Below are 18,933 nucleotides of genomic sequence, written 5' to 3' on the forward strand. Positions count from 1 at the left end.
GAAATATGAATATATTTTGAGCAACTCATTACAACAAAATCCCAGTAAGAGAAAATAATCTGTTCATTGTAACTCTGACATTTTCCTATACAAGATGTATCTTTGACAGAACCTCTTTTTCTGGCGATACACACACACACACACAAAATACATATAAAAATTATTTACCTAATAGCAGTTTTCACCTGATTTCTATAAAACACCCCTAACTCCATTTCTCATTGATTTCATATTTGCTCTTGTATACTGGGGACAGGAAGGATGTTTAAACTGCCACAGTTAATAAGGAAATCCTTTCCCCCTAAACTACAGATATTGAAGTTAATGAACATAGAGACTTACAGAATTCAAGTATGCAGCACTTGGATTTATATATGTCATATTTTTATATGTGTTATGTTATATGTATTTGTATACAAATAAAATATTTATATATTTTGTATAATTATAATTTATAGAACAATAAACAAATATAGTAATATAATTAATGATAAAACAATTAATATATTTATATAATATAATTTTCTAATACAGGATCTAATATAGGAGCTGGAATGAATCTTCGTCATTAAACCAGTTCCAGGATAGGGAAAGGAAAAAGCAAAACAAAATGCCCAATTACATATATGCAAATTAAAAGACACTTTTTCTCCTCCTTCTTGCTCCCAACTAGTCAGACATCTTAGAAACAATCCATTAGGATTCTCAGTAGTCTGAAAAGAATCTCAGCACCAAAATCTAATTCAATTCAGTTGAACATATACTTGCTGAGCATGTCTTACTACAGGCATACCTCATTTAACTGCACTTTGTTTTACTGCATTTTGTAGATATTGTGGGGTTTTGTTTTTTTTAAGAAATTGAAGGTTTGTGGCAACCTTGTGTTGAGCATGTCTATCAATGTAATTTTTCTAACAGCATGTGCTTACATCATGCCACATTTTGGTAATTCTTACAATATTTAAAACTTTTTCATTATTATTAAATCTGTTACGGTGATATGTGATCAGTGATCTTTGATGTTACTATTGTAATTATTTTGGGGTACCACAAACCACACCCATATAAGACAGTGATGTTGGGTGCATTCTCCTTTTCTTTTTCTCCTTGGGTCTCCCTATTCCTGAAGAAACAACAATTTTGAAAGCAGGTCACTTAATAATCCTACAATGGCTTCAATATGTTTAATTGAAAGGAAGAGTCAATTGATGCAACAAAAGTCACTGTTGTCTTGTTTCAAGAAACTGCCACAGTCACTCCAACCTTTAGCAACCACCACCCTGACCAGTGAGCAGCTGTCAACATTAATGCCTCCACCAGCAAACAGATTATGACTCACTGAAGGCTCCGATGATGGTTGGCATTTTTTAGCAATCAAGCATTTGTAAATTAAAGTATATACATTGTTTTAAAAAATATTATTGCACACTTACAATAGGCTACAATATAGTGTAAACATAACTTACATGCACTGGGAAATTAAAAAAATCATGTGACTTGCTTTATTGTGATATTTGCTTTTTTGCAGTAATCTGGAACCGAACCCACGTTATAGGTATGCCTAAGGTATGCCTGTATAGGCGAAATAAGGAAGAGTGTATGTAAAGGTACCTGTTAAGGAAATAGAAAGTAGTCCAGTTTGACTGAAACCCTTGGTGAGTGAAGAGAGATAAAAACTAAAGGACATGGAAGGCCTTGACTTACAAGTTTTTCTTCAGTAGGTAATAAGGAACTATTAAAGGAGGAAATAATAAGTTCCCAGGGCTATCCTATAAGAAAATTAATGTGAAGCAATATGTAGGTTGGATTGGAGAAAGAAGTGCCTGAAAGCAAAGGGACCAGTTAGATGGTTTGATATTCTCTTCAAGAGTGAGGAATGAAATGAAAAGGATAGATATGACAGATACTAGCAAAAGAGAAATGATAAGATTGACTAGATGAGGTGGAGGGAAGAAAAGGAGATCAGCTGTTGCCAACATAGGGGGAATGCATAAATGAGGGAATAATAACTATATTAGATAAAGATTAAATGAAGCATTTATTAAGCATTTGTGTGCCTGGAACTCTGCACAATTAGGGAAGTTATGGGTTGACTATGTATAAAGTGGTACATTTAAATAATGTATATTATAATATGCAACATACATAAGACAGCTAGTGACACAGTGGATAAGAATGTTGGACGTGGTGTTGGTATTGGTGTGTGTGTGTGTTACACTCACAGTCTTCTTGTCTCTGGTCTAGTTGTTTCTTTCCCTTGCCTACTCTTTTCTCTCTTATTATATCACTTCAAATAAAAAAGAACGTAAAGTGTTTTTGCAAAACTTAAAGGAAGTAAAATTGCAAAGCAGGGTCATAGAAGTCACATACAGATCTCCCCAAAGATCAAAGAAACATAACTTGCAAGTGTATTATGTGTTAATCAAAAATCACATTCTGGTAATATGTGTTAAATCATATGTGCATCTAGGCTTTGCTGTCAGGGCCTTTTGGTCCAGTGATATGTAAATCTCAGATAATTTCCAGACATCTACAGTAAGACAAGCAGAAAACCAAATGGTGCTGATAATTTTGAGATGAAGTAGACTTTAAAGTTTTCGGGACAACTTTGAACTGGATTTGGACATATTAATAATTAACCCCAAGATGACACAGATAAGAGTTAGTTTATTCCCCACAAAAACCCTATATTAATGAGACCCCAAATTCCTGACTCCGATCATGCTTCCATCTCCATCTGGGTCCAAGCTGCTGAGTGCCCCAACTATGATCCATAGTAATGGGAGTGATTCTCTGTGCCTTTCCCCCTCCCCGTCCCTTACCCCACACTGCCTTCCTTCTTTCACCATTCTATCCCTGACCCCATGCCATTTGACTCTGTACCCATTTAGCCACTTGTCTCTGCAATTTCTGTGCTTGATTGTTCCTGCACCATTTGTGCCTTATTAAAGTGTGATCACAGACTTACTTCCTATTGCCATTGTGGTCTTTCCCAATGAGTATCCAAAGAATTGGGTAGACCTGAGCTATTTCATAATTCCATAAATTAATTGGCAATTAAATCATCATCATCATCTTCATCATCACCATCATCTCTCAATTTTATTAATGTTTTTGTATTAACATCTTTGCACTGGAGTAAAGCTGTCACTGGGTTGAAGGTGATAAGTGCTGTGGTCAATCTGTAAACAAGCCAAGGTAGTCGCCTGAACTAACCAAAGGATATCAGCGCCATCAGGAGTGATGACCCACTAAGTGGTGTGAATTGGTGATAGCTGCTTGGGGATCTATTCCCTAGAGGACAGGAGAGTATACCAGGAACAAACTAGTGGTCTTGGATCTGTCATCTAGTGGACATGAACTAACAGTTAAAGAAGACTGTACTATTCAATAAACTCTAGTGGCTCCCTATTATCTCTAGGATCAAATATAAAACCCTCTGTTTAACTTTTAAAGTCCTTCATAACCTGGTTCCTTTATCTTTCTTCTTATACCTTACTCCCCGCTCCAAATACTCTGAGATCCAGCAACAATGACCTCCTTGCTATTCTCATACAAGATACTCCACCTCCCAACTCCATGCATTTTCATTGGTTATTTCCTATAAGTGGAACTCTCTCCCTCCTCATCTCCACCTCCTGGCATCCCTTACATCTGTCAAATCCCAGTTAAAGTCCTGTCTTCTGCAACGGCCTTTTCTACTCTAGTCTTCCTTAATCTTAGTTCCTGCCCTCTGAGACTATTCCCAGGATATCCTGTATACATCTTGTTCATATATGATTTTTTGGATAATGTCTTCCTCATTAGATTGGGAATTTGTTTCTTTTTTTAAGTATTTAATTTTCCCCCAGTTACATGTAAAAACAATTTTTAACATTTGTTTTTAAAACTTTCAGTTCCAAATTCCCTCCCTCCCTCCCTCCCTATCCCCATCCCCCATTGAGAAAGCAAGCAATTTCATATAGGTTATATACGTGGTCATGCAAAACATATCCATAATAGTCATATTGTAAAAGAAAACATAAACCAAAAAATCACCTCAAGAAAAATAAAGAAAATGAAAAAAAAAGTATGCTTCAATCTATATTCAGATACCACCAAGTTCTTTGTCTGGGGATGGATAAAATTTTCAACCTAATAGACTGGGAATTTCTTGGGACCATGGGTTGTGCCTTTCTTTGGACCTCCAGGGTTTGGCACAGTGCACAGCACATGGCAGGCATTTAATAAATGCCTGTTGACTAACTGAAGAGGGATTGAGAAGTCTGACATGGACGAGGAAAGTATTCCCATTACACATATAATGACATATATGTAATATTCAGGGAGGTCAACAGTTTATACAGAATTACACTGAATGGACAGATCAGTTTGTCAGAATTAGGCAGACTCAATGAATCCAGAAAGCTCTTTGTAACTCTCTTACTTCACTTTCATAGTATGTCTTATAGTAGTCATTGGTGTAAATGTCTCATTTTTTCTACTAGGCTGTAAAATCCACGGAATGTGGAGTGTGTCATATATCCATCTTCTTAATTCCCACAAAGATGATTCAATATTTGCCAAATGGACATAAGAATTCTAATTTATGGACATTAAATTAGTAATTATAGTACTTGGACAGTGGCAAAATAACCTCCATCCTCCATCTCTCTCATTTTCAGAAATATCAACAAATCAAATTGAGACTCAGCTATACTTCACATCAATGTTTGAGAATTAGAATCAAAAGCCTAATAATGAAAAACTAGTATTTACACAGTACTTTAAGGTTTGCAAAGCATTTTACAAATGTTATTTCATTTTATCCTCACAACAATCCTAGAAAGTAGGTGCTATTATTCCCATTTTACAGATAGGGAAACTGAGGAAGATAGGGATTAAGCAACTTGCCCAGGTACAAACAAGTACTGTCTAAGGTAGGATCTGAACCCTAGTCTTCCTTACTCCAAGTCCATCATTCTATCCACTGTGATTTAGCTGCCTAAAAAAAAAAAATTTAAAGTATTAGCTCCCTCTGCTGATATTCTAAAAGATTCCAGTGGGAGCAGAGGGGACAGAAGTAGCAGATAATGGTAAGCCCTGTTAGTGTGTGTTAAGGCAAAATTTTCAAAATGGGGCTCCACTACGATTTAATGACTTTGAAATACAAGGAATTTTTTTAAACAGGAAAAAGACAGTAAAAATTATAGTAGGTCTTCTAAGTTTTTTATAAAATTCCAGAAAGTAATACATTATTATTGAAGGTGTTTCCTAGAGTATTTTCTCAAAGAAGCTACTAGACAAATGCTAAAGATGAAACCCACACATTTCATATTTCTTCTAAACTGTCTTATTTAAGTCACTTCACCTATATAATTTTTAATAAAGTATCTGTCCAAAATAACATGATTCTGTTTCCTAAATTTTACTACCTAAAAATTATGGCCAAAATGCTGGGAAATTTTCCCACAATAAACTGATGAGGTCATATATTTCCCACAGAACTCCAGTATTTTCCAAGTTTTTTCCCCCTAAACTCTCTTATTAGGCAAAGGTGTTTTGCCAAATATTTTTCACATTCTAATATTTTAAAATACGCATATTTAATGTATTTTATCAATTTTATTAAACTGGTTTTTAATCTATGAAGGCAAAGCATTGCAAATACATTATTCTAGCATTTTTCTTTCAGTTCTTACATTTCTTCTTTTGGCTAATATACAAGAATAAAAATAAAGATAAACTGTACTTACCAATGGAAGGAAATTAAGGTTCATGGAAAATAACATTAAAGAGGACCAAAACTATACATAGGAGGGCTTTCTATTCAGACACTGTACTTTTATTATTCTATTTTAATCAAAGCCTACCTGCTATTCTTTGTGGTAAAACATCCATACAACTGTGTAGAAGTTTAAAAAGCAAACCTCAAAAGAGTTCTTCATGGCATGTGGAAATTGACATTTTTTTTAAGTTAGATCCTAATTCTATGACATTAATTGAATATTCTTTTTTTTTTTTAAAGCAATCGGGGTTAAGTAACTTGCTCAAGGTTACACGGCCAGTTATTTCTGGGTGTGGTACTGAGTATCTGAGCCCAGATTTGATCCAGGTCATCCCAACACTGGAGCCGGTGCTCTTACTCGCTGAGCCACCTGGCCTCTCCTAAGCAATTGGGGTTAAGTAACTTGCTCAAGGTTACATGGCCAGGTGTTTCTGGGTGGGTGCTAAGTGTCTGAGCCTGGGATTCGATCTCCAGGTCATTCCAACACTGGAGCCGGTGCTCTTACTCGCTGTGCTACCTGGCCGCCCATTAATTGAATATTCTATAACAATCAAATATATTTAAGTCAGCTTACAAATTCTTAACTGAGCAAAGACACTGGTGAGGCAACATAACATTAAAACTAAGAAACACCTGTCTACTTAGAATTTTTATTTGTTTTGATTCTGTGGGAGGTAGAGAGCACCTGAAATTATACACTTAGCACAGTGCCTGGAACATAATAGGTGTTTAATAAATGTTTATGGACTGACTGACCCCAAAAGATGTTTGAAAAGTATAATATTCCAGCAAAAACATTTCAATAGGTTATAAGGCTAAATTTAAAGTATTACAATTTTCACAGGAAAAAAAAGTAAAAATTTTTATGCCAATAAAATCATGGAGTTATTTGATACTTGTTTACATCCCTAGAGAGTGCAAGTCATTTTTCCTTTTGAGGATAGAAGTGCACTAAAGGAATTGATCTGAACATCTTAAAAATATGACAAAATATCATTCTAGTCAAACTGCCCAACTAGCTGTTTCTTAAATTCAGCATTCCATCATCCTGCTTTCATGCTTTAGGTAGTCCCCTGGAATGCACTCCCTCCTCATTTTTACTTCTTAGAATTTTTGGATTCCTTCAGAGCTCAGCTGTGGTACCACTTCCAAAGCCTACCCTGGACATGCTAATTGTCTCTCTCTCATATTTACTCATTTGGGTACGTGTGCAAATCAGAATTCATTATCTTTCTTTCAAAAACCTCTCCCTCTTCTAAACTTCCCTTTTATTATCAAAGACACTACCATCCTGCCAATCACACAGATTCATGGCATTGAGGTCATTCTTGACCCCTCACTCTCCCTCATCCCATATATCCAATCTGTCATTCTTCCTCACCCCATACATCCAATTAAATTGACAAATTTTGTCATTTTTACCTTCACAATATCTTTCCTATACATCCCCTTCTCTCTGCTCACACACATTACCCCAATTCAAGCCCGAATCACCTCTCATCTAGACAATGGCAATAGCCTTCTAATTAATTTCCCTGACCCTAGTCTCTCCCCATTCTAATATATTTTCTACACAGTTGCCAAAATGATTTTCCTAAAGCATGGGTATGATCATCACCCCCCTATTCCATAACATCTAGCAGCTCCCTATTAACCCCAAGATTAAATAGGAAAACAAACAAACAACAACAAAGCCTTTTTTTAAGGCATAAAGCTCTTCACAATTGGGCCCCCACCCTTTCCAATCTTCTTTTAAGTACTCTAAGATTTAGCCATACTGGCCTACTTGCCATTCTGTTCACACAACACTTGGCACTACTTAGAGCTCATGCCTGGAATGCTCTTCTTCCACAATGTCATCTCTTAGTTGGTTTACTTTAAAACTCAATTCAAATGTAACTTTTCTGTAGGAGGCTTTTTTTTTCTAATGAAAGAAGGTAACATTTATAGGGGAGCTTGAAAGTGTGTGAATGAAGGGGGGGGGGGGAAGAGAAGAGGAGGAAGGTTGAGGAAGGAGGAGAAGGCAAAGCAACAGAAGAGAAGAGAAGAAATCCAGAGAGTGAGTCCTGGTATGAATCCGATGAAGCATGGCTACAGCCCTTCTTAAAATGGTGGTCTGAGGGAAATGAGTCCCCAGTTAGGAGAATTGGACCTTAGGACAGGGATACTCCACAGTGGCAGGACAGCAGGTGAAGAAAAGTCTAGAGAGTAAATCTAGAGGTGAGCACATTTCCAGCATCCAGTATAGTGCCTTTACATATAATAAGTGCTTGATAAATTCTTTTAATTGAATTAGGCTAAAGCAGTATATAGTAATAGAAATCAACTTATAAATTAATAGAAATTCCTTTTGTACCATCAAATTCTAAAGAACTGAAAGAGAAAAAGAATTCCTTTTTAATAAAGTCTAAAGTCAAACTCATCAAAAAATATTTATTAAACTTGTGCTACCCAACTGTGAAGCTGCTTTCTGACAACTCTAACAAAATTCCCCACAATTTCCTATAGGATTATCTAGCCCCAGCCCTAACAAAGCATCCCAGCCAAAATTGGTAATTCTGCCTCATTTACTCACTGAACAAAGAGTCAAGATCTCACTGTACCCTTTGTCTGCATCAGTGCTAAGCTATACATTTCCTAGACTGACAGGCCAACCTGTTTAATGATCATTTTACAGATGAGGAAACTAAGGCCCAGGAGGTTAGATGACTTGCCCAAAGTCTCAGTTAGTAAGTATCACAGGTAGGACTTGAACTCAGGTCCTCTGACTCAGAACCATTAACTTTCTTTTGCTTTTTTTTTTGGAGGGCAATTGGGGTTAAGTAATTTGCCCAAGGTCACACGGCTAGTTTGTGTGTGTGTGTGTGTGTGTGTGTGTGTGTGTATTAAGTGTCTGAGGCTGGATCCAAACTCAGGTCTTCCTGACTCCAGGGCTGGCACTCTACTCACTGCGCCACCCTTGAACCATTAACTTTCTAACACAATATGTTGCTTTTGTTGGCCCACTCACACTCTCAGTCCTTTGACAGAACCTAAAATACAGGTGGGAGCTGGCACTTGACATTATTCAGTCAGGATGGAGACCCTGTGCCACTGAGAAGCAACTGAGTGGACAAATCCTTTGGCCATATCCTTAGCCATACAAAACTCTGAGGTCTGAGGCTTTTTACTTCTAACTCATCCAAGAAATTCCATCTCAATCATAGTAAGCACAACTGGGGGTGAGGTAGGATAGGAAAGGCACGTAAAATGATAAACGTTTGAAATATTTTCCTCTAAGTCCTGATTTGACCTTTCAAAAAACTGTTCCTTTTTTTTTCTTTGGCCCAGTCTTGAAAAAAGTCCTAAGTTTCAGGTGTTTTTATAAACACCTGTTTTTATACATAAATTTCTTCTTTCTGACTCACAGCAGGTACTTAACCACTAGCCAAATTAAACTATTTATCGAAATGGCTCATTTTTAGACTCCAGAGTCTACAATAACACCTATGAATGTTCTTTTAAATTTTTTTTTAGGTCTGTGGTATAAGGAGTTGTGTGCTTGGGCTAGGCAGTGGTGAAAGTTGTGAGCATCTAAGTATCCTTACTAAGTTTCTGGGCAATCTTCCCATTTCAACTATTAATGGGATAAAAAGGTTAGGGAAACAGTAAGGTATTTAATGAATTAATCCCATTTAAAAAATAGGAATAGTTGAGTAAATTCCATTCAACAAACACTTATTAATTATTTGCAAAGCAGTAGGCTAAACCTCCAGTGAGATACAAAGAGATAGGGCCCCTTTCCAACCTTCCCCCCAAAAAGCTATACCAGATATGATAAATGGAGGTTGGACCTGGATTCAAATCTTGACTTCAATCCTGTTATCATGAACAAGTTCATTTATTCACTCAATCAATAGGCATTTATTAAGTGCCTACTCTGTGTCAGGCACCAAGCTAGGAGTTAGAAAGACTCTGCCTCCAAAGAGTTTTCACTCCACTGTGGGGATACCAACTGGTCACAGATAAGCAAATTGAGGATAAATATGAAATAAACAAAAGTGACTGAGGAGCATAGCACTGATGACCTAGAATCAGGACAGGCATCTGGAAAGAGTCTTAACTTTTCTGTCTCAATTTACTCATTTATAAAACAGGGCTAAAAGACATATAGTACTTGATAGCATTTTTGTGAAGATTAAATAAGAAAAATTTTTTTTTGCATTTTGCAGATCTTAAAGTGCTATATGAATGTCAACTATGGTTTTGTCTATTGTTACAATAGAGAATATAAGTGCATAAGAAATATACAAATCAAATCCTATGGGTCATTTCAGTTTCTGTTATTGTCTCCCTCATCTCTTTAGAGTTCAGAAAAATAACTTCAATAACTAACATTGGAAGAGAGAAATCACAGGAGAACCACAGTTTGCCCATCTACAATTCAGGGCATTAAACTAAATGATCTCCAAGGTCTCAGCTCTCATGAGTCTATGAAATACTATAATTATATGATTATTCTCTATCAGGAATTTTTAGGTGGTAATATAATGCTACTTAAGGTGGGAAGGAACACATGAGGTAAAAATTTTAAAAGGAGAAGTAATATTAGCTGGTTTCTAGATCTGTGAAAACACTATTCATATTCAAAGAAATGGAAAACACTCAGGTTACAGATCTTAGACCATTCTGTTTTAAGTTGAGTGGAGTTTCATGCTAAAGCCACAGGCTAGTCACTTCAAACAACTACCAAAAAAAAAATCCCGAATAAAAATAGTTTTAAATATACAATTGGGCGAGGCATGGTTAACAAATTGTGATGCTACAATATATTTTGGTCAAGACAGAACCTCTTAAGTGACTAACAAAGCAAATAGATGCCAGGTACTTATGCTGAAATAAGTACACTATTTGAATAAAGGATTGAATACCCAGGATTTAACCAGAAAAGACACCACAAGTTTAAGTGTTAAAAGGTCCAGACACTGGAATTTAAAGAATGACAAATACCCACCAATGTTTACAAGTTTTTGAAAAAAATAAAAGGAGTCATGTACTTGCAAATCCCCACATAGCCACATTTGTATATTCTATATTCATATAGTTAAATCATCTGGAAACCTGGAAATGACCTAGTCGAAGTTCATGATTTTACAACTAAGGGAAGTGAGACACAGAGAGGTTAATACAACTTCTCCAAGGGCCCAGGAAATGTCAGAATTGGGATTTGGACTTATATTCTCTAATTCCAAATCCAGTGATCTTTTCCTTTATGCCACACTGGACTAGGACCCAGGCTATCAACTTTCAGTCCAGTAATCTCTCTCCAAAGTAAGGCACCACAAGGCCTCAGGCATTCATCCCATCTAACGTGGACTAGTGAAATGGTCTTCTATTAGGTCTTTTGGATTCTAGTTTCTCCACTTAGGTGGCAAAACAATTTTCTTAAGGTACAAGTCCAAGTAAGTTGTTAACTTGCTTAAAAACTTTAACCTGGCTTCTACCTACCCTTCCACCATACTATTCTCCTTTATGAAGTCTATGTTCTAGCCAAATTGTACCCCAAATCTGGCACTCCAACTCCTGGTTCCAATGTATTGATATCCCTAGCCATACAAAGCTCTGAGTTTTGTGGCTTTTTCTAAACTTCTAACTCATCCAAGAAACTCCACCTCAACCATAATAAGCACCTAATGTTAACACAATGTGGGTGTCGGGGGCATGGAAAGGGCTGTGTGAACAAACTATTCCCTTACAAAAGTAATGCATTCCCTCTTCATCTCTGTCTCTTTGAATGATCTTACTTCCGAGTACAGGTAAGGTGCTGCTACTTTCATGAGGCTATCCCTAATCTCCCCAGTGAAGGTCTCTCCATTCTCAATTTTCCTTGTGCTATATTAGAGCACATACTCTGGACTTACTCTCCCAACCCCAACTCATACTGGTAGGTTAGGTCCCCAGGGCTTGGCTATTAACAACCCTTCAGGTTTCAGAGGTAGCACTGAGAGGCTGGGGTGGGGATATGGAGGAAGGATGTCTTTCTAATACCACAGTTCAGGAGCTCTTCACCAAATTATTTCCCCCCATGAATTATCAGTTGTTATCAATTAATCAGCCAGATTTAACTAATGTCTTAGAAACAGGTATTTACTATGATGATACAGTTGGTACAAAACAACTCCACACTCCGTTTCCCTACCCCTCAAAAAAGTTTGTGATACACCCTCCCACAAGTACTTACAGATTCTAGGGAAAAGTTGGCACAAGTTTGGGGCACATAAATCAATATATCTTTATTAAGTACCTTCTATGTGCAGACTGTTATTTGTTTTTCATTCTCAAAGAGGACCATGACATCAGGAAGGTGATGCCGTGACTTGCAAGTGAATTGGATTTAAGTGAGGGGAGAAGGCTAGTGCAAAGTCACTAGCCTCACTTTCTCCTCTAAAGCCATATGGGTCCAGTGGCAAGATACAGATCAGGATGACTGAAGATGGTCCCCCAGGTTACTGTGCTAAATGCTAGGGAAATGTCACAAAGAAGCAACTTATAGCTGCTGGATTCTGGAAGTCCTTTTCTCCCCTTCATGGGCTATGAAGAAATTCCCCTTAGCCATGGTTTCAGCTGGGCTCCATTTAAATCCTTGAATCTGCCTTTCCTCATCCCCTCCAGGCTATACTCAATTTCCTGGGCAGACACTGATGCCAAGCACTGATGTCTTGAGGATATACTTCAGAAAATGGGGAGCAAGGTTGAACAGTTCTCTGGGATTTGGCTTGGTGCGGTAGCTGATAACACAGTAAGCACTTAATAAATGATTGCTGATGACATTTGTACCACTAAGCTGTAGATGCTCAAAGTCCTGATTCCAAACTAGCTTCCTACTTCTATACAAGCTCCACACAGCATGACCAAGTAGTACAACCAATCCAAACACACTTCCTATAGCACCAAGCTGAAACAACTTGAGTGAACTGAGAGGTCCAGGTCTTGTTCTAGCTCAAATCACAGCTCTGACTGGTTGATTTCCATTGAGATATGTTCTTACCTGGCAAAGGTCTTGTTTAAGGGGTTGAGGTGACTTCACAGATCAACTCAATCCATCTGTACCCAAACAGTATACTTATTTGTGAAAGGGAATAAAGCATTGTGGACAGAGAACTGGCCTCAAACCCAGGAAGACCAGGGTTCAAGTCCCATCTGACATATGCTTACTGTATAACCCTAGGCAATTCCCTTAGCATTTTTGTACTTGAGGCAATTCTTTAAGACCATAAATGACAGAGAAAACAGCACACTACATTAGTGGAGAGAGTTTTCTAACCTGGGAGTTCTCAGTATTATTCAGGAAGTAGGCTCAGTTCCTATCTCTATCCACACCTGCCATCCTCTCTGCACTCCTCAAAATGTAAAATGTTTAAAGTTGAGGCAAGTTTCTTTTGTGTCTTTTTATCCCGTGTTGCTAGCATAGTAAATTGTACACAGTAGGTACTTAATGAACATGTGTTGAATTAAACTGAATATGGCACAGGATAGGAATACTACAAGACTGACTCATTATTTATAAGATTCAATAATATAGTCAGTCAATGAGTATTGCAACAGTGACCATGGAAAATACAGCTCCCCTAAGCTGGACACACAGAGACCAAAAACGACAACTGGATACTGAAACATCTGTTGTGTGGTGAGCTGAAGTGTGGCGACCAGAGCACAGAGGGGAGAACTGCTGTAATGACATCCTGAAAGAGGTTCAAACAGCGTGCCATAGCTGTGGGCTGTTGGGAAACAGAAGGAGCAGACAAAACAGCCTAGAGCTGAAATTCTAAATAAAGGACAGCCACAAGCCTGAGAGTCAGAATCTCAACCAGAGATCGGCTTAGCAAATTCCTGAGCATTCTTCCAAACATCCTTTTAATCTCATTGGTAGTAGCCATTGTCCACTGAACCATTTCTTAACATAAAAACTAGCAGTATATGTATGTATATGTGTGTGTGTGCGCACACACGTACATGCACTCACACACGCGTGCACACACACACACACACACACACACAAACACAAACACCATTGGTTTCTCAGTGGCTACAGTTTAGCTCTAAATTCCTTAAGCTGTTATCTAAGGTCCTCCCTGATCTGACCCCACTCTACTCACCCAATCTCATTTTCTACTATACCCCAACGTGAAGGGTATACCACACAACAATCTCATTACTGTTCCTTGATCGTTACCATACTCATTTCCAGACATAAGATTTCCTTTTTGCTGTGTCTCTCCCTTTTCTGCAACCTCAACACACACACTTTCCTCTCTACCTATATAAACATCTTAACTAGTCTTTAACGTATTAGTCAAATGCTCTCTCTCTCACCCAGGACCACTTTCACTTCATTATTCTCTCAGTTTTTATAGCATTAATCTAATACTTCATCATATAATTAGTTTATTGTTTCACTGGATTGTCTCTTGAATCTGGGGAGCAAGATCCACAGCTTATATTTCTTTTGTGTAACTTTCTGAACACCTAAGCAGAGCAGTAGTATGCCCTTAAGAAAAATCTGGTGAATAAATGAACTGAAACCTTGATAATTACCCCAATTAGTCTGAATTATTGAGCTTAGGTATACATATACATGCAAATATTTACAAATGTTTTCCAACTGGAACTGTAAAAAGAATGAAAGATGGGAATTAGCAAAATAGTAAAGGTCATTATTTCTGAGGTAATAAGAACTCCTTAGACTAAGTTTTCATGAAATAACATACATATATACAGAAATAGCATGTTTAAAAAAATTTAATACCTATGTTTTCCTTTAAAAAAAAACTGCACACCTGTAGATGTGGTCAAACTTTTAATATAAGTGTCTCGACGTTTAAACACAGGTGCTAAAAATATTCATTCCAATTACTGGTCAGTCTTGAATTGAGACTTTATTTCACTATGCAGAAAAACAGAAATAATATACCTGTGCTTCTATGTGGAATCCTATCCTTCCTGGCACAATCCATCCATAAAGAACATTTTATGTATTATTTTCAAAGTGTCTTTTGATCCAAATTCATGAAATAAAATATTATCAAAGTTTCAAACTGTAAGCTTAATGTCTTTATTCACTCATTTATGATCTTAATATTTAGCACAGTGCCTGGCACATAGTAAGCACAGAATAAATGCTGACTGATACCTGGAACTATTACAGTATTGGTTCAAATTATATTGAGGATACATTATTGTAATCTGTATTTGTTTTATTTTCATCAATGCAGAATTTTCTCGATGTGTTTTTCAAGACCTGTAAAATATTTCAATGAACTAAAAAAGTGGGAAGCAAACAGATTTCAATGAAAAATATTTTCTGTGTGAAGTCAAAATAATAATATTGAAATAATCACAGTAAGATGGAATTAATATATCACTGAGGCTTTTCTACGGACATATACGCTGCAATAAAATATAAATCAACACCACTGTTCAACTGTAAAATGTAAAGTCAATTGATGAATACAATGTATCGGAAAAGGTAGAATCTAAAACATAGTATAGTAATGTATGTAGCCATATACAAATATGGATATACACAAAAATGTGTGCTATATTATTAAATGCATGTCCCTGTTTCTGGCGAATATAATTTAATTAGAAATATTTAATTTAAAATAATTATAAAGCAAAATACTATCAATTTTGAATTTCCTTTTTTATTAATTTTTCCAAACTACTCAATTCTCTACCAAACATACCAAAAATTCTTAAATCAACAAGAAACCTATGTTTATCACATCCTTTGCTTGAATCAAATTAAAAAGTGATAACTACAACTATACTGTAGTCTCATTAAAAAAAAATCTTTGAAACTTTCATGAGCTACACTGAGGGTGTTATATAGAAAGTGGATAGGACTATATGGTTTACAGACTTTTCCTCTATATTTGGACAGCAGTAATGAGTGATCTCTTTAATAGAACAATAATCCATCAAATGAAAAAGGAACCATTGTTTTCCTAGCTTACAGCCTTAAACATCTGAACAATAACTTAGAAAACATGACAAAGATGTCATGCAATTTAAACTAAGACTACATACATAAGCCAAAGAATCCCTTTTTCCAATAAAGAAACATAAGGAAAAAGGACATTCACAGGATTTGGTGTGTCTGCCCAAATATAACTTTCCACCATAATTAGTGCTTACTACCTCTTTGGGAGGAGCTTACCCCACGTGTCACTTCATGTAACAAGTGAACAAACAGTATAAATACAACAGGGTGATTCTTGAAAGGACAACTTCTGCACTTCTCACTGGAGTGGAGGTACACACTGAGGAAGACTGACAAACAATCTGTTAAGAATTCTGGCATTCTGGTAGGTCTATAATTTGACTCAAATTCATCTGTCATCCATTTTAACTTGCAAAGCATAAACTTTAAGGAATTGATATTTATTCTATACAGATAAATATCAAATTGTCATGCCTCTAAAACTTAGCTTGAAAAGTTCTACTAGTCTGTAAACTAAAATGATGTTAATATGACTTACAGTTAACTGGTTCTACTGCTGATTTAGTGTTATTTTGAAGTTTCAGCTCTTGACTATTTCAAAGATCATGAAATGTTTAAAATGTCATGAGTTTGTCATTCAATACCTCTCGAAGTTATGTATTCAATGCAAGTGTCAGACAAGACACAGAAAGTCCCCCAATTTTCAACAATTTATTCACCTTCTTGAAAATAATTTCAAAATAAGATAGAAACTGGCCCTGTGATTCTATTGGTATAGAAACATACTTATGTAGGTTGTGGGCCCCTTATATGCAGATATATAGTCTTAGTGAGCTGTCTAGAGTGCTGAGAGATTGTTTCAAATTACAACTAAGAAACATACTTAGAAAACAAAGAAGCATGAACTGCCATTAATTTAAGAAATATATTCAATAGGATGCTAAAAAAAAAAAGTAGCAGAGTAAACCTTAATGTACTAAAAATTCATTTGTGAAATACTCAAAGAGGGTGACATGATCAAGACAACAAAACATGTGTGTGCATATATATGTATGTATTTTACATGTGTGTATATATAAAATAATTCTTTTCTTTTTGCAGAATTAGTCTGGGAATATGCTGTTACAAATAGCCTTTTTGCTGCTAATCTCTAATTTTGCTCATGGTGGGTTTTATGCTGAACGATTCCAATCCCCTACGGGAATAAAGGGGCCACCACCCAATGCAAAGGCACAGTTTTTTATTCCTTACACCATAAACAGTAAAGGTAAGCCAAAATACTTCTTTGGTTTTACTAAGCAGTTATTATTATCATTACATGATTATGATGATTTTTTTCCTTTCTTGTTATTTCTACTTAATAACTATTAATCCTATGATTGGTATCAGTTGTTTTCAATTTCCTAAATGAGCCCAGATTGTTACAGTGATTTGAGAGAAAAGAAAGTTTACAGAATAGCATTAACAACACTCATATATACAGTGGAAATGGCACACTAAGTATTTCTGAATTCTCTTGTTTGCATTTACTTTCCCAAATGATGCTGTGGCAAAAATAAGCATAGTTATTTAAAAAAAAAATTATCCAAAAGGATTCAACAAAAATATCTTCAATCAAAATGAATCACCCAATTTATAAATGAGAGAACAGTTAAGCTAAAGGTTTTGCATGCCTAAACAATTTCTTCACTAATTCACTCCACAAACATTTATTAAACTCTTCTTATATGCCAGGTATTATACTAAAAGCCAGGATATTCAGATAAAAACAATGAGAAATATAATTCCTAAATTTGCTATAAATCAGCTAACACCTGAACATGTAACTGAATTTTAGTAAGAAAGACTGTTAGAAACTGTTTTAACCAACCTAAGGAAAAGGATTTAATACATAGATTAGTTAGCAACATTAAACAATGGTTATTCATTCAATAAGATTAACAGTCTTTACAAAATTCCATAATTCTGATAACCAAATATGACATAACTAACATTCACTAAGCTTCTAACACAAATTTCAAGTGCTCTATATCCTTTCATCAAATAGCACCTGAAAACTGGCAAGTTTAACATTTTGTTTTGTCACATGTCTTATTAGAAGGTTTACTTCAAGTAAAATGCTAATCAAAACATCAAAAATAACAAAATATATTGAAATATTTAACATAAAGTACAAAATGATGTATTAAATGTTTAATATGGAAGATAAAATTGTCTAAAATCATTTTGGTTCAATAACATGTATTACTCATTCAATGCCATTAAAAATACCTGTTAGAAAATGTCCAAATGAATACTTACTATAGGGTAAGACAGACCTTTTCCCCCCAAAATAAACTGAACTAATTTGTTATGACTATCAAATACTATTCTTCCTGCTTCAAAGCTAGTTCTCCCCACTACATATTGCTCTCATTCAATAGGGAGCAATCTTTTTGAACATATTACAAATCATGTAAAGGGATTTTGTTCTCAAGAAACCCAACTATGAAACTGGAATTTCTTCCTCTTCCAATAATGGAAACTTACATCTTTATAAAACAAATCCATTTGCTTAATAAGCTCCTCTATGTCTCTGGAATAACATACTGCAAGATTTTAGGGGCTTTACTCAATGAAGAGTATCTCCAAAAAATACATCTGCTATGTTCATTTAGTGATAACAGGTCTATTTTCCCATATTGACATCTACTGCATATTTTGGGGGGGAAATGAAAACCCTGTATTAAAAACAGCACTGTCTTAAAAATGTAGTAAATATTTTATAACATATGTTCCTCAGGTGGGTGGTATTATAAGATAAGGACAGGAACAGAACCAATTATGGTACTCAAAAAGGAAAATTCTATATAAGAAAACTCTACCTAATGTGAGTCAGCATTAAAAGAGTTACTTAGGGCACTGACAGATTAATTAACTTGCTCTGGGTCACATAGTTCACACATCAGAGTAGGGACCTAAAAACTGAGGACTTCCTGACTTTAAGGACAGATCTTTATCCACTACAGCAAAATGCCTCTTAGAAAGGTAGAGTTATAGTGAAGGAAAGAGAGGAAAGGAAGAAGGGAGGAAGGGAGAAAGGGGAAGAAAGGAGGAGAGGGAGAGAGACAGAGAGAGAGAGAGGAAAAGAAGGAAGGAAGAAAGAAAGAAAGAAAGAAAGAAAGAAAGAAAGAAAGAAAGAAAG

At 35.9% G+C, this 18,933-nt stretch overlaps 2 protein-coding genes across 4 annotated transcripts in view; one reads left to right on the plus strand and one right to left on the minus strand.

The window, feature by feature from the left end:
• The window catches only part of NT5DC1 (5'-nucleotidase domain containing 1), a 260,894-nt gene that overhangs the window by 192,324 nt on the left and 49,637 nt on the right, over positions 1-18,933 (minus strand). The gene's annotated exons all lie outside the window — the stretch shown is intronic.
• COL10A1 (collagen type X alpha 1 chain) overlaps positions 16,866-18,933 on the plus strand; it is a 13,504-nt gene continuing 11,436 nt past the window's right edge. Inside the window, exon 1 of the mRNA XM_069077377.1 lies at positions 16,866-17,016. Within this exon, the coding sequence (XP_068933478.1) occupies positions 16,866-17,016 (151 nt within the window). The remainder of the gene's footprint in view (positions 17,017-18,933) is intronic.

This window comes from Petaurus breviceps, unplaced genomic scaffold (genome assembly GCF_028583685.1).
Source record: "Petaurus breviceps papuanus isolate PSGF00001 unplaced genomic scaffold, PetGlider_PUasm1.0 90977, whole genome shotgun sequence".
In the NCBI taxonomy this organism is placed as follows: domain Eukaryota; kingdom Metazoa; phylum Chordata; class Mammalia; order Diprotodontia; family Petauridae; genus Petaurus; species Petaurus breviceps.